The sequence below is a fragment of the Sinocyclocheilus rhinocerous genome, unplaced genomic scaffold, assembly GCF_001515625.1.
Source record: "Sinocyclocheilus rhinocerous isolate Xijiao unplaced genomic scaffold, SAMN03320098_v1.1 scaffold451, whole genome shotgun sequence".
Taxonomy (NCBI): Eukaryota; Metazoa; Chordata; class Actinopteri; order Cypriniformes; family Cyprinidae; genus Sinocyclocheilus; species Sinocyclocheilus rhinocerous.
Genome location: NW_015657491.1, coordinates 990,080 through 1,003,333, shown reverse-complemented (window position 1 = coordinate 1,003,333; position 13,254 = coordinate 990,080). Strand labels below are relative to the sequence as shown.

Genomic DNA, 13,254 nt, shown 5'->3' with positions numbered 1-13,254 from the left:
TGTGATGCCTTTAAGGTCGGAGAAGATCCCCGCCTCTCAAGATGGGCTTGTCCAATGAGAAAGGCTGAAATTCCAAGCGGGAGTTTGGAAATACTGGGGAGTTTATGACCCTTTGTGTGGAAGCATGGTAATTTGCATATGGAACTTGAATCGAAATTACTAAAGATTCTCAGGACACTGATATATTGCCTATGTACCAACATATAATATACGCATCTCGTTTAGACGAATTCATAGATACTAAACATGGTAGGATTACATATAGGTAAGATGACAGGAACGAGTGGTTCTATCATAAGCCTGCATAAAACAGTATACAATATAAAAGACAATATACAAGGACAGTAACAACATACACAATGACCTGAAGGATATGTGTGTTCATTCAAAGAAAGGTTTTCCTATGAATTAATTAGAGAACAGTCCATTTCTCTTGTCTTTCCTATGAGGAAAATTAGTGTGTTTCTCTGCTCACATTCCTTTGGGCAAAAAAAACAGTGATATCAGCATTGGTTGCCATGGAATCAGAGGCCTGTTCTGCCTTTCTGAGGTGTTAAGACGCATTTCGGGGGAAGTGTTCATAGGCCCTCATATGGCTTGTTAACTGAGGGGTGTTACAGAGTATTTGTTAAATATAACTAACAAAATATATATTGTGTGTCTGATTGGTCCAGACGCTACACTAATGAGCTGATGAGTTGAGCCAGGTGCTCAGGAACATGGTTGGGAACCACTGCTGTAGAGTTGTCTGATGACCCTTTGGAGGCATTCACAAACCGAAGTGCTCAAAACTGGCCACTTCAAAGGGCCCTTCGGAATGAAGGATTTCGAAGGGTACAACTGTTGGACACTTCGGGCTCCCATGATCCTTTGCGCAGATTCTTTGCATGATGACGGCGCCTCCGTGTGGGCACATGATGATGACGAAGACGGGCACTTCAAGAAACAGTTGTTTGGTCCCCTACACCCTTCAACCCTTCGAAGCTCTCACTCTGGAGGGTAAACCCTTTGAAGGGATTAGGGCGCAGGGATGACCCTTCCGAGTGGAACGCAGGGTAGATTAAAAGACCTGATGTGTTACAGTCCAGTCTTGAAGAGTCCAGACTTCAACCAAAGATTTCTGGTTCAGGTATATGCATCTGAGACAGGCATTAGAGCAGTCTTGGTGCAAGGAGTACAGGAGAAGAGCAGCCAGTTCAGTTCCTGATTCACAAGCTGCTTTCAAGAGAAACCAAGTGCTCTACAATGGAGAAGGAATGTCTTGCCCTCAAAATGGTTCTTTGACGGGCTGAGATTTTATTTACTCGGCAGAAAGTTTGATCAGGAAATGGATCATCAAGCCCTTACTTGGATTCATTTGATGAAAGATAATAACTTCAGGTTCAGGATTTGACATACAGGCAGACAGAATGTCATAGCTGACTATAGGGGCTTTCACACTGAGTATTTATAGGAACTCTTATTGGAACTAGCCACCAGGGCAGTCCCCTGAGAACTACATTTTCCCAGTGGACAATTTTCCTGGTTGCATTCGCACCGCCAGTAGGGAATTTGAAGTGACATGAGATGCCAACAGTGACGCCATTTAAATGCGACATTCAACAAAGCTGGAGGATGGAGGGCGATGAAGTGCCTGGACTTCAGTGTCGGTCCATGTATCGCTGTTTTCCATGTTCATTAGGAATTAGAAATCCACATGCAATGCAACCTGAGGATGAGGTAAGCATGGATGGGACCTGGAGCAAACTGGCAACAACATCTGGGCCAGACTTGCAGTTCAACTGTCAGCCCCTGAAGACCTGGTGGGATTCTATACAAGTATTAAAGCATGTTATATTTTTTTACATCAGACATTATAAATGAAGAAAAGGTTTTACCTGTCTCTGACAGAGTTACAACAGATCAGAGAAGTCCAAGCAGTTTGAGTTGGTTTCAGAAACCCTGGTCCTGTAGTTTTCTAGATGTGTTGGCTGCCTACTTAGGAGAACATCGTAAGTACAGCAATGCAAAATGTGCTGGTCAAGTATAAGTACAACACATGATTATTCTTAAGCATAATTTTAGACCCATGCTGTCATTTGATGCTATAGAACCACAACGACATGACACATATGGTTTGCTTTGCACTGGATTGCCCTTTTGCTCTGCAGTGATAACTCAGTGCTGATTGTACTGAAATTAGTGTGTAAAACAAAATATTTTTAAAGGACTCCATCATCTTGCAGTGTTTCCCATTAATTACCTAGGTGTCCACCACAGTCTAATCTATATCATAATAACTTAAAAGATCTCTAAGGTCGTTAAGCGCCATTGCTTTGGCAAAGTATCAATTAAACTAAAATCGAAATTGCAATAGTGTGTGCTTATCAAATCGTAAGAGGTTGCGATTCAGTTAAATAAGGTGCGCTGCATGTTTTTTTTTAAAGCAAAGCGTGCTACGCGAGCAGCTCTTGATTCTGTGTTTTCCGAGTGAAGTGAACGGAGGTAACTCAATTTCTGCATGTGCTGCGAGTTTAATGGTTAAGACTAGATGGGATACAGCTACGGCCACTGGGCATGCGCACATCAATATTGCATATTTTTTTGTAACACTGAACAACAATAATTACTGTAGGGTGAATTCAGGTAAAGTGGGCTATTTAAGTTTGATTGTATATGCTCAATGGATTTACACTTTCAGAGCATAACAATGGTTCTTAATTAAAGGGACACTATTTCTCTAAATGATAAAATAGTTTTGGTTGATGCAATATGACACTGGTGGGTGTGGCCATGCCTTAAAGAAGGACTGCCTTATGGTGAAAGGTAGAAAATCCTTCAACATAAGATTTTCATTTCTAAATTATGAGGTTGCTCACTAAATGGAAACACATATTATTGGGACAATTCCTGCTTTGTTTGTTACTACAGTTAACAGGGAATAAAATGCAAAGATTTTTTTTTTTACAAATTTGTTATTTTTCTTTTAAACTGGCCCACTTTGGCTAAATGTGTTAAATAAAGTGAGACAGTGGGATTCAGGTAAAGTGGGTCAACCTTTAACCTTCAGTAATTATACTCAAATTCATTAAATAAATTGACATTCACTGGTTATTTTATAGCTGATATGTATAATTTCGAAAGCCAAAATGAGACTGCAGTCAGGAAATTCAAGTCAGAGATGGAAGAAAGGAAAGAGAGAATAGAAAGGAAGTTGGGGCATTAAGTTCAATCTGTGGAGTGAAGAAAGGATGAGAGGAGCAAAATGTAGATGCAGAATATAAAGCTTAAAATATGAACACAATTAGAGTTCATTAAAAGTGTTTAGAGAACATAGACAGAACAACTTTTTTTACATATGGTTACCATTTAAAATGTTCCTCTTATTATTGTTTAGCCTATTTGTTGTTGCTTGTGTTATAGTCACATTTTAATATACTGTAAAGTTCATTTGAATCAATATTCTGATTTCATCAAATTTAATGTCAACACAACATGTTCTTTCAGTTGTTTGGAATTGAGACGAGAATTTACACATGATTTATTTTACTCATAACCTATAGGTTATATAATTTGGGGTTTGTTAAACATGTTGATAATAGTGTGATAAGTGTGATAATATGTGTTAATATATCATGTGTTTTTAATAAAGATGCAGAATAATTTTTGATATATATAAGGAATGGCCCACTTTACCTGAGAAGAACTTTGTCTGGAGTGCATGATCTCAAAATGTTTGTTGGTATGTATAGCTTGCAAATAACACTTTATATGAACTGTATTCAAACTGAAATATTATAGCTGGACCTTAAAGTTCACAAAATAAAGAAAAGAAAAAAAAAACATCTGGGTATCTAAATTACACGTTTTACAAAAAGTGGCCTACTTTACCTGAATTCACCCTATTTGAATTACTGTAAGGGGTAGGTTTAGGGTTGGGGTAGGTGACCTTAATAAAACACAATCTAATAGGTAGCAAATTTAATTTATTGTTACTTTCCGGCCGTAGCTGTATCCCTTATAGCCACAACCCAGTTTAATGCATTCGGGAACGCAACGTGTGACAGATCACGAGCTGCTCCGCGCCCTGTCGAACAGCGCCCCTTAGCTGCTCTAACTGTAAATCACGCTTTCATGGGGCTCCTTACTTTATGACAATAAGCATTTGTAAACCTGCTGTCACAGAAACTTAAAGGTCTGCCTGCAGTTTTCCGCCAAAATAAAAGCTTGAGGGTTCTGGAAGTGAAGAAATGAAGACAGTATTGTAATGTTACTATTGTAAAGTAAAATAATTATGAATATGTTTATTATGAAATATTATTTTTTTCATTTACATTTAATTTATAGTGCAGCTGTATTAGCTACAATAGTAATATTACTGTCTTATAACAATGAAGTGTTAATTCTTATTAATTATTAATATTTTTATTATATTCAAATTGTTTGGCTTCAAGCACAAGTGTGAATGTGATGTGGACTGATACACTATCAAAACTAAAAAGGCTTGAGTCTACTTTAAAGTCAGAATCATAATCATAAAGAGCTTTATTGCCAGGTATGTTTACACACATTAATAATTTGATTTGGTGACAGGAGCTTTACAGGAGCTTTGGTGACAGTGGCAAGACAAGATTATACAAATAGGATAAGTAAATAGGAAATAACAATATACAAATATATATATATTTTAAAAAATACACAGTATATAAAATAGTCTAGGTAAAATGCAAAGAACTTTTAGCTATCATGTTCATTTTGTTCACTGAAAATAGATTGGAGCTCTTAATTTTGCTGCCAAAGTGCTCAGATTGATGCAATTAATTTTAAAATATACCAAATTTTCTTCAGGGGGCAAACCCCCAGACTAAGTCGAAGTCTGCTGTTTATATAATTATTTTAGTTCTTCTGAGGCATCAGTCCTGGGTTTCCTTATAAAGTGCTGCATTAACAGGACACAGACTCCCAGTGGGGAAAATTATCAGTTTGTAAGACCGTCAAAGAATAAAGATTTTTTGCTCACAGATTGACATTATGCCTAGCGTACCAGCAGCGGTTAACTACTCATGCTAACCTTAAACCCATTCAATGTAGAATTTACAAGCATTAGCATCCTAACTAAATGTGCCACTATAATTCAAGACTTTTGGTGATCTGGTCAGATTTGGTGGCAGTGGATCTACTCTTGCAGGCTCACACATGGTGTAGAATACGCGGGGGATGCGGGGGGTGCATTTACATCTGCAAGACGTATTTTTTAGAGTGTCTGCTCATCTGTAATATTTCTATCAGATGTCAAATAGACGTTTGGAAGATGTCTTTAAGCTGTTTATGATTTAGAATGTATGTAAAACTGACGTCTATGATGCTTTAAATGAAGCGATCTTTAACATATATCTTGCAGATGTACGTGTGCTATCTGGGGATAGTCTATGCATGACCTGGCATTTTATTCGTAGCCGAAATGAGGAGATGTGAACATTAAGGAGCGCTAAACACGCTCATGCAGTGTATGTTCCATTCATACTCGAAGCCGGAGGGCACTCTCGCGCAGAAAGTCCAAAACGGACTCATAGAAGTAATAACTTATGACATGCCAAGAAACCCCTGATATGGAGAAAGGCATCCAGCTATAGCTGAATGAAAAACGTGAAGACAATACATGCACGATTGCGACAATATATGGTTTATGTGTGCTTTTCAAGTCATCTCCAGGTAATAAACAAAGCATCTGAATAATGCAGTGCTAACTGCCATAGCATTTATTACAGTAGCCTATAGAAATGATAAAAATATATTTTCTGCCTTATTCTGTGATAAAAATGGAAAAAGTATATGAACAAATCATAAAATTGCCATTAGGAAAATACAGGGGGGAAAAATGACAGAATACAAATTATTGTCCAGCAGTATATTTGATTTCTTAACGAATTATAGAAAAAATAAATAAAACCTGCAATTACAGCAAAAAAACAAACAAACAAGGTATTACATTTGACATTTCTGTCCTCCTCACTTCTGGCTATGCCCCTGGGGTCACACAACATAGTGACCATCAAGACTAACTTGAGAGATTTCCAATCATAAGACAGTACGTAGACATAAATACTTTTAATAGGTGTTGCATCTGAATAAATGTTTAGAGATTATCAAAATGTTTATTTTTTATATTACAGTTTTTGCATTATAATTGGTCAAACCTGAACACACACACACTCATACATTAAGAGAGAGAAAAGCCGTATCTGCGTATAAAAGATTGATAAAACGTGTGCTCGGTTTAAGGCTAGATTTTTCATTCATGTTTTTAACAGGACACAATGCAGCATGCATATGTGAGTTAATGTTACTAACCTTTGTGAATGCGTTCTAAGATGTGATACGTTCTATGACTTGATGCTGTCATTACGGTATCTTTAATTGTTTTCCCACATTCACTGCATCTAGCCGATCTTCATGAAGTTTCTGATTCTGACACACTAATATAACCAAATGTGAAAACATATGACACAGTGGCTCCCGCCATGTTTCAAACCCTTCTGACATTTCGGATTGTACGTGCACTACACGGACATACATCATCAAATACTATAATTAGAGTCCCATCTACATCAACAAGGAAATGCGTGGCGTAGATATAGTAAAAGAATAAAAGTAAATTCCATGTTAGATGCTTATGTGGAGAAGTGGAAACTGTGAAACATGTATTAATAGAGTGTGTTATTCATTGTACTGTCCCCCTCACTTCTGGCTATGCCCCTGGGGTTTCATCTTTATCTTTAAAATCAATTCTTAATAACAAGGACTATGAAACAACAACGGCTGTTGGAAAATTTTTACACCTCACTGGACTTTATGAGAGAATTTTATCTCTAAGCAGCATTTCTTCAAATGGACTGAAGAGGGCAACAATACGCCTTTGATGCTTTCTAGTCTGCCGCAAATCCTATAAGAAGAAGAAGAAATTCCAAGTTCTTTCTTTATGATATCAGTACTTAAGAAAGAACTAATAAAAGACTCGAGCTGTGTTTAAAATATTCATGAGTCCTTCTTGTCAAGTCAAGTGAAGTCTGAAGTCATTTCAGGTAGAGTCTGAAGTCTATTAAAATGCGACTCAAGTGCGACTCGAGTCCGAGTCACTAACTCGAGTGCCCATCTCTGGTTCAGATTCAGTTCAGGTTTTCACAAATACAGAAAGTCTTACTGTCTCAATTGTAATCATATACAGAAAGCGAGCAACAAACGATCTCCATCACTTGAAATTGATGACTCCAGTCTTGCGCGAGCTCACTATGCAATCGAATCTCTTGTTTACATTGTATCTGCACTTTGTTGTTTATGATGAGATTATTTGAGATGCAGAATTCATTCAGTGAGCACATGCGCTGAACAAAACTCATTTTCAGTGGCTAGTACTCGAGTCATTTTCAAGCCAACACTCACTGAAGATCACCGCGGATCATCTGCCACTCTGTTCCTTCAGAGTGTGCACATCAAAAAAGACTGGGAGATCACACTACAGCTACACGTGCAGAATCGAGTGCATTTGTTCCCTTTCAAATGGTCTCTTCCGTTGCACTAACATACTATGGCGGGGTGGCGAACGTCGGTCCTGAAGAGCCGCAGCCCTGCAGAGTTTTGCTTCAACCCTAATCAAACACACCTGAACAAGCTAATCAAGGTCTGAACGGTTAGTAGTAAGTGAGTTTTAATTAGGGTTGGAGCTGAACTCTGCAGGGCTGCGGCTCTCCAGGACCGGAGTTCGCCTACCCTGTACTATGGGGAAACTCCTGTTTACTCTGATACTGAAGCCTGATTTGATCATATTCGTGTAGCTGCATGAACCAATGGCGCTTCAACCCGCCAAAAGGGGTGGAGCCGATTGCTATATAAGTCGGCTCTGAGCACCATTTCATCAGAATTTTTCTCCTTCAGTGACGAAGATCATCTCCTCGCTGGACTCTGAAGCAAGAAGGCGAAGCAAGAAGCTCAGCCAGCAGAAGATCACTAGAAGCCTTCCCCTGCAGCTATCCGGCATCTATTAGAGCAAATTTCCCGGCGACATTGTTGCATAATGCAGATGCTCTCAGTGAGTGCATCGCCTGTCTGGGCAGTACCCACGTAGAGACTGTGCTCACCGGAATGGAATGCTTTCACTGAGAGCATGAGTCTCGCCCTTCTCTGCTCGCAGATCGCCTTCTTCAATGAAGGCAGCCCCACTCTCCCGTTTCTCCTCTCTCAGCTAGTTTGGAGAAAGAAACAGTGGAATCACGGGGCTGCCCCACCCCTCCTGTTCTCACTTTTTTTCCCCCTCCTAGCTGCCTCAGAGGAAGAAACAGTGAAGTCACAGGGCTGAGCAACCGGGCTTGCGTGATCTCATGCTGGCACAGGTCCTACGTGCTTCACTCTCCCCGCAGCACTTTGATCCGCCGGTGTGTTTTGCACGTGAGGATCAGCGCCCCTCCTCTGCAACGAGTGGTTTGATCTTTTCGGCGGATCGGAGCAGAATGCTGTCACTGATGATTCTATACTGACAGCTTCAGATTTGCATGCGCCTGTGCCATACCCATGCTGAGGCTGCACTCACTGAAGCAGACCGCTCTCACTGCGAGAGCATGAGTCTCGAGCAGCACTTTGATTCACCGGTGTGTTTACATGTGAGGATTAGTGCCCCTCGTCTACAGGCGGTTGGATCGTTTTAGGCGGATCAGAGGAGAATGCTGTCACTGATGATTTTATATCACTGACAGCTTCAGATTTGGAGGACTGGGCATGCTCCGGAGTGGATCCTGACACCCTTTTCCCCAATGGGTTATTACTGGCTGACGGAGAGCTGATTCGCATTCTCTCCAGGCCATGGAGAATCTCAGCTTAGAATGGTCAGCTCTGGAACAGCCTGCTTCCTGCCTAAGCGCTCCCGCCCCATAGAATGAGATTACTCGCTGCAGTTCGCTCGCAGGCCACCTCGCTTCAGAGGCATTATTCAAGCTTCGGTACAGGACAACAATGCTCACTTTCTCCAGTCTGAAGTGCAAACTCTGCTTGCAAAAAAAGTTGTGGAAATGGTTCCCCTAGCAAACAACAAATCAGGCTTTTACAGCCGCTACTTCCTCGTTCCCAAGAAAAATGGTTGGCCCAAGCATCTGAACCGTGCATGCTGACTTGAAAGCAGATCCTCACGCAAATATGCCCCGGGGACTGTTTTTTTTTATCAGTGGATCTAAAAGATGCTCACTTTCACATCCAGATAGCCCCACATCACAGACCGCTCTTGAGATTCACGTTCGAGGGGGTGGCTTATCAATATACAATTCTACTATTCGGACTGTCTCTGGCTCTACGCACTTTACAAAGTACATGGACGTGGCTCTTTCCCCTCTGAGACAGATGGGAATCCGCATTATGATTTACCTAGATGATTGGCTGGACTGAGCCAGATCGGAACAGGAACCCATTACTCACAGCTCGCTGCTGCTCAGCCACCTGGAGCGACTTGGGCTAAAAATTAATTTAGCCAAGAGCTCTCTGTCTCCCAGCCAGCGAGTGGTCTTCCAGGGGACAGTTATCCATTCTGCCCAGATGCGGGCATGGATTACGCTGGAACACTCGCTGATAATTCAGCTGTGTCATTCAGACTCAGGACTCCACATCCCTTCAGGGCTTTTTAGAGGATGCTTGGCCTCATGTCAGCCGTTTCCTCTGCCTGCTTCACATGTGGCCCCTCCAGTATTGCCTCAAAGCCCATGTCTAGTCCCACGCTTGGCACCTGGGACATTTTCATGTCAGGGTAACCCACCGCTGCATCAGAGCTGTGGCCCCTTGGAAATCCCCTCATCTATTTCAATCAGGCATCCTGTTGGGACTGACCTCCAGAAGGAAGATGGTCATGACAGATGTCTCCAACTTGAGTTGGGGAGCTCTGTACGAGGGCAGACTGACGTTCGTCTCCTGGTCAAACCTGGAGTAATGCTTACACATCAACTGCTCTGAGATGATGGCGGTTTTTTCCTAGCCCTAAAAACCTCCCTTTACAGGTTGGGTCTATGCCTCCTTTTATGGGCACAGGCAAACTCCTCTCATTGAGAGCAGTTCATGTGCCAGGCAGACTAAACCAGGGAGCAGACATGCTATTCAGGGGCAATGTAGCTCCAGGAGAATGGAGACTACATCCCCAAATGGTTCAAATGATCTGGTTTGTCTCCGAGAGGGCAGAGGTGGACCTCTTCACCTCAGAAGACAACTTTCACTGCCCAATAAATTTTCAAAGCAGCGAGATGCCCTGGCCCATGATTGACTCTGCGCTCGCCTCTATTTCTTCCCCAGTTGCTCATTATATACATTTTGCCAATTTTGAACACAGAAAAAGTTGCATAGTGCTGCTTTAAATCTACATCGGGGAGGAAAAACTTTGCATGGACAAACCTGTCAGTGGACTCCATCTGTGCACCAATTGTAGTGTCAGAATAGCGCATGCGCAGCTATTACCTTTTTTTTCATAAATTAATGAAATCACAGCACCACCACCAACAACAAAAAGGCATTTCTATTCAATTGTACGTAGGCTATGTAAATGAGCACAAGTAATTACAGATAAATGATTAAACAGATTAAATTAAACGTAACAGATTAAATTAAAAGTGACATTTAGAAGCAAAAAGGCTGATGATATAGTATTTTCTTATAAAATATACTCCAGTAATCTTTACTTTATTTATATGTATGGTGGTTGGGTGGCCACATAATTTTTTATCAAGTATGAGCTCTTAATTAAGTGTAGTTGCCCTCACATGCTTACAATTAGGCTGTAACAGTAAGTCTTTAATGCAATGATAATATGACTTCAGGTGTTCGAGTGACCATATCACTTTTTAAAGACTGGCCTTTCACAATCTGTGGACAGCGCATTTGTGTCCTGTCCAAGCAGCCACTATGTTGTGTACTCAAGGTTTACTACTGTTATACTTAAAGTATACTTAAAAGTATACTTTTATATACTAGAAAGTGGGCCAATTTAGTCCCAAGGAGTATATACTTGAACTTTACTTAAGAATACTTACTAAAATAAACTTGAAGTATACTACTTTTTGGTAAGGGCACTACAATGTGGGCACTAGAATCTTTAGTGTTTCTTTGCTGTGCAGCATTTACAGAGACACAACTCCAACTTACTGTCTGTATAAATGAGACTTTATTGGAACATTGAGTCTAAAAGCGACTCCCCAAACAAAACACACACACACACACATACACACACGTGTTGGGTTTCCATGTTTTATGAGGACATTCGATAGATGTAATGGTTTTACACTGTACAAACTGTATTTTCTATAAGCCTAAATCTATCCCTCACAGAAAACGTTTTCCTATTTTAGATTTTTTTTAAAACTTCAATTAGTATGATTTCTAAGCAGCTTTCCTCATGGGGCCCAACATGTCCCCACAAGGATTTTAGATATTGCCATCTTTGTGGGTGCATTTTGTCCCCATAATGTAGGTACCTGAACCACACACACACACACATTTATACTTTGCAGAATGTATTTAAAAATAAAATAATACAAATATAAAACAACTTTCACTACAGTCTTTCATAGAAAACATTTCACTTTTCATCACAACCTACATTAACATTTTGTAAATGAAGAAATAACAGCATGTTGTATTATAAGTATGTCAGGGTTTGTGGAAGGAGAAAATGAGGACTAGGTGCAGAGAAAATTGTGAGCTTCATTTGGTTCAAAATACGAACAAACAAACAAAAACTACCATGACTGGGAAAAACACGCAGTCCAGGGCAGATGGCAGTACAGAAGTCAGGCATAGGATGGCTGGAGCTGGCCTGGAGGATGATGCTGACAAATTGACAGGAAACTGGCAGTTAGCTCATATTATCATTTTACAGGGGTTGAAGAATAGTGGTTTACAACTATACTGTATATACACACATATAGAGAGTTCTAGTAAGCCATAACTTTCATACAATTCTTTCATACAATTTACATAATAGCTTGTGCCTTCCATAAAATCATACAAATCATACAATCATTCAAAGTATTATTGATTTTATGAAAACCACCAGTCATGTGACCAATTCAACTCACAGTGGGAGTCAGACTGAATGAATAAATCAATGCTGTTAGACTGAAAGAATAAATCATTAAACAAAAATAGTACCATGAGAAGCAAAGATACCTTTATAGACAGTCAACCATGCAGAGTGATGGGAGTGGCCGATAGAGTTCTCAGCCAAGCAGGTGTACTTTCCAGAATCCTCTAAAGACACATTCCTGATCTGCAGTACCTCCATCTCCTTATCCGTGGTGTTGACGCCTGCCTTCTATAGAGAAAAGAACCACAGAATAAGGCCGGATAGCTCTGGGAAAACCCACCAGAGGAAAAAGAGCATTTTTTGATAATGATTTTGGAACACAGTGTCCTTGTTAGGCCCCTGCCTTTACTGCTCTTATGAAATAGATTATGAGAATCTGCCAAAAACGTCATATTTACCTATCAGAGTGAAGGCTTTCCAGTGTTTTACAAATAACTGTTACTTATGCGTTTTGATGTTTTCTGAACTGCATAAGTAAAGCGCAAAAGTAAATATATAATGCACATTCGTGCCTGGCTTTGTATTTATGTGCAAAGTTATTTTACACATTTGTAACTATTGGTCTGCAACTTTGAATTCAAAACAAGTTTGATTATTGTCTATGATTGTAAACTGAAACATTCAACTTTAGACATCCGAGCTGTGAGTGTAAATTTCAATTTCAAGCGGTTCAAGTGGTTCTCACTTATCAACCTCAGGTTTCTGTTGGGGGTATAGACTCAGAAGAGTGAGTTGAGGTAGAACGGTGCAGAGCCTGTGGCTATTTTGTACCCAAGCTTCAATACCTTGAACTTGAAACAAGCCGCAACTGGTAGCAAATGTGGAGAGCCTGGACAAGAAGTTATCCAGCCTGCTCAGGACCAAATCTTCCTGATGTTGTGTAATGCCGAGTTCACACTGCACGATTTTCAAAGACGTCGCATCACTGTTGGTTTCACACTGCGTGACTATCTGGGGCAGCATTCAGTTGTTGCTGTGTTCACACTGCACGATGGAACGACGACAGGAGGTTACACACTGCATGACTTCACAATAGGAAGAATCGCCGACAGCTCTGTCTGGTGCACGGTTGCCAGGTTTTCGCTACAAACCCCGCCCAATTACTACTCAAAACTAGCCTGAAAATAGCCCAATTGCTTTCGAGGGGGTCCCCCAGTAAAAATCGCGTT

The 13,254-nt window shown here is 40.4% G+C and overlaps 1 protein-coding gene across 3 annotated transcripts in view; it reads right to left on the bottom strand.

Moving 5' to 3' along the window:
• Positions 1-13,254, bottom strand: part of LOC107721100 (fibroblast growth factor receptor 1-A-like) — a 96,406-nt gene that overhangs the window by 71,724 nt on the left and 11,428 nt on the right. For all 3 annotated transcript variants that reach the window (XM_016528962.1, XM_016528963.1, XM_016528964.1), the window contains one exon: positions 12,169-12,313. In XM_016528962.1, coding sequence (XP_016384448.1) covers positions 12,169-12,313 — 145 coding nt within the window. The remainder of the gene's footprint in view (positions 1-12,168; positions 12,314-13,254) is intronic.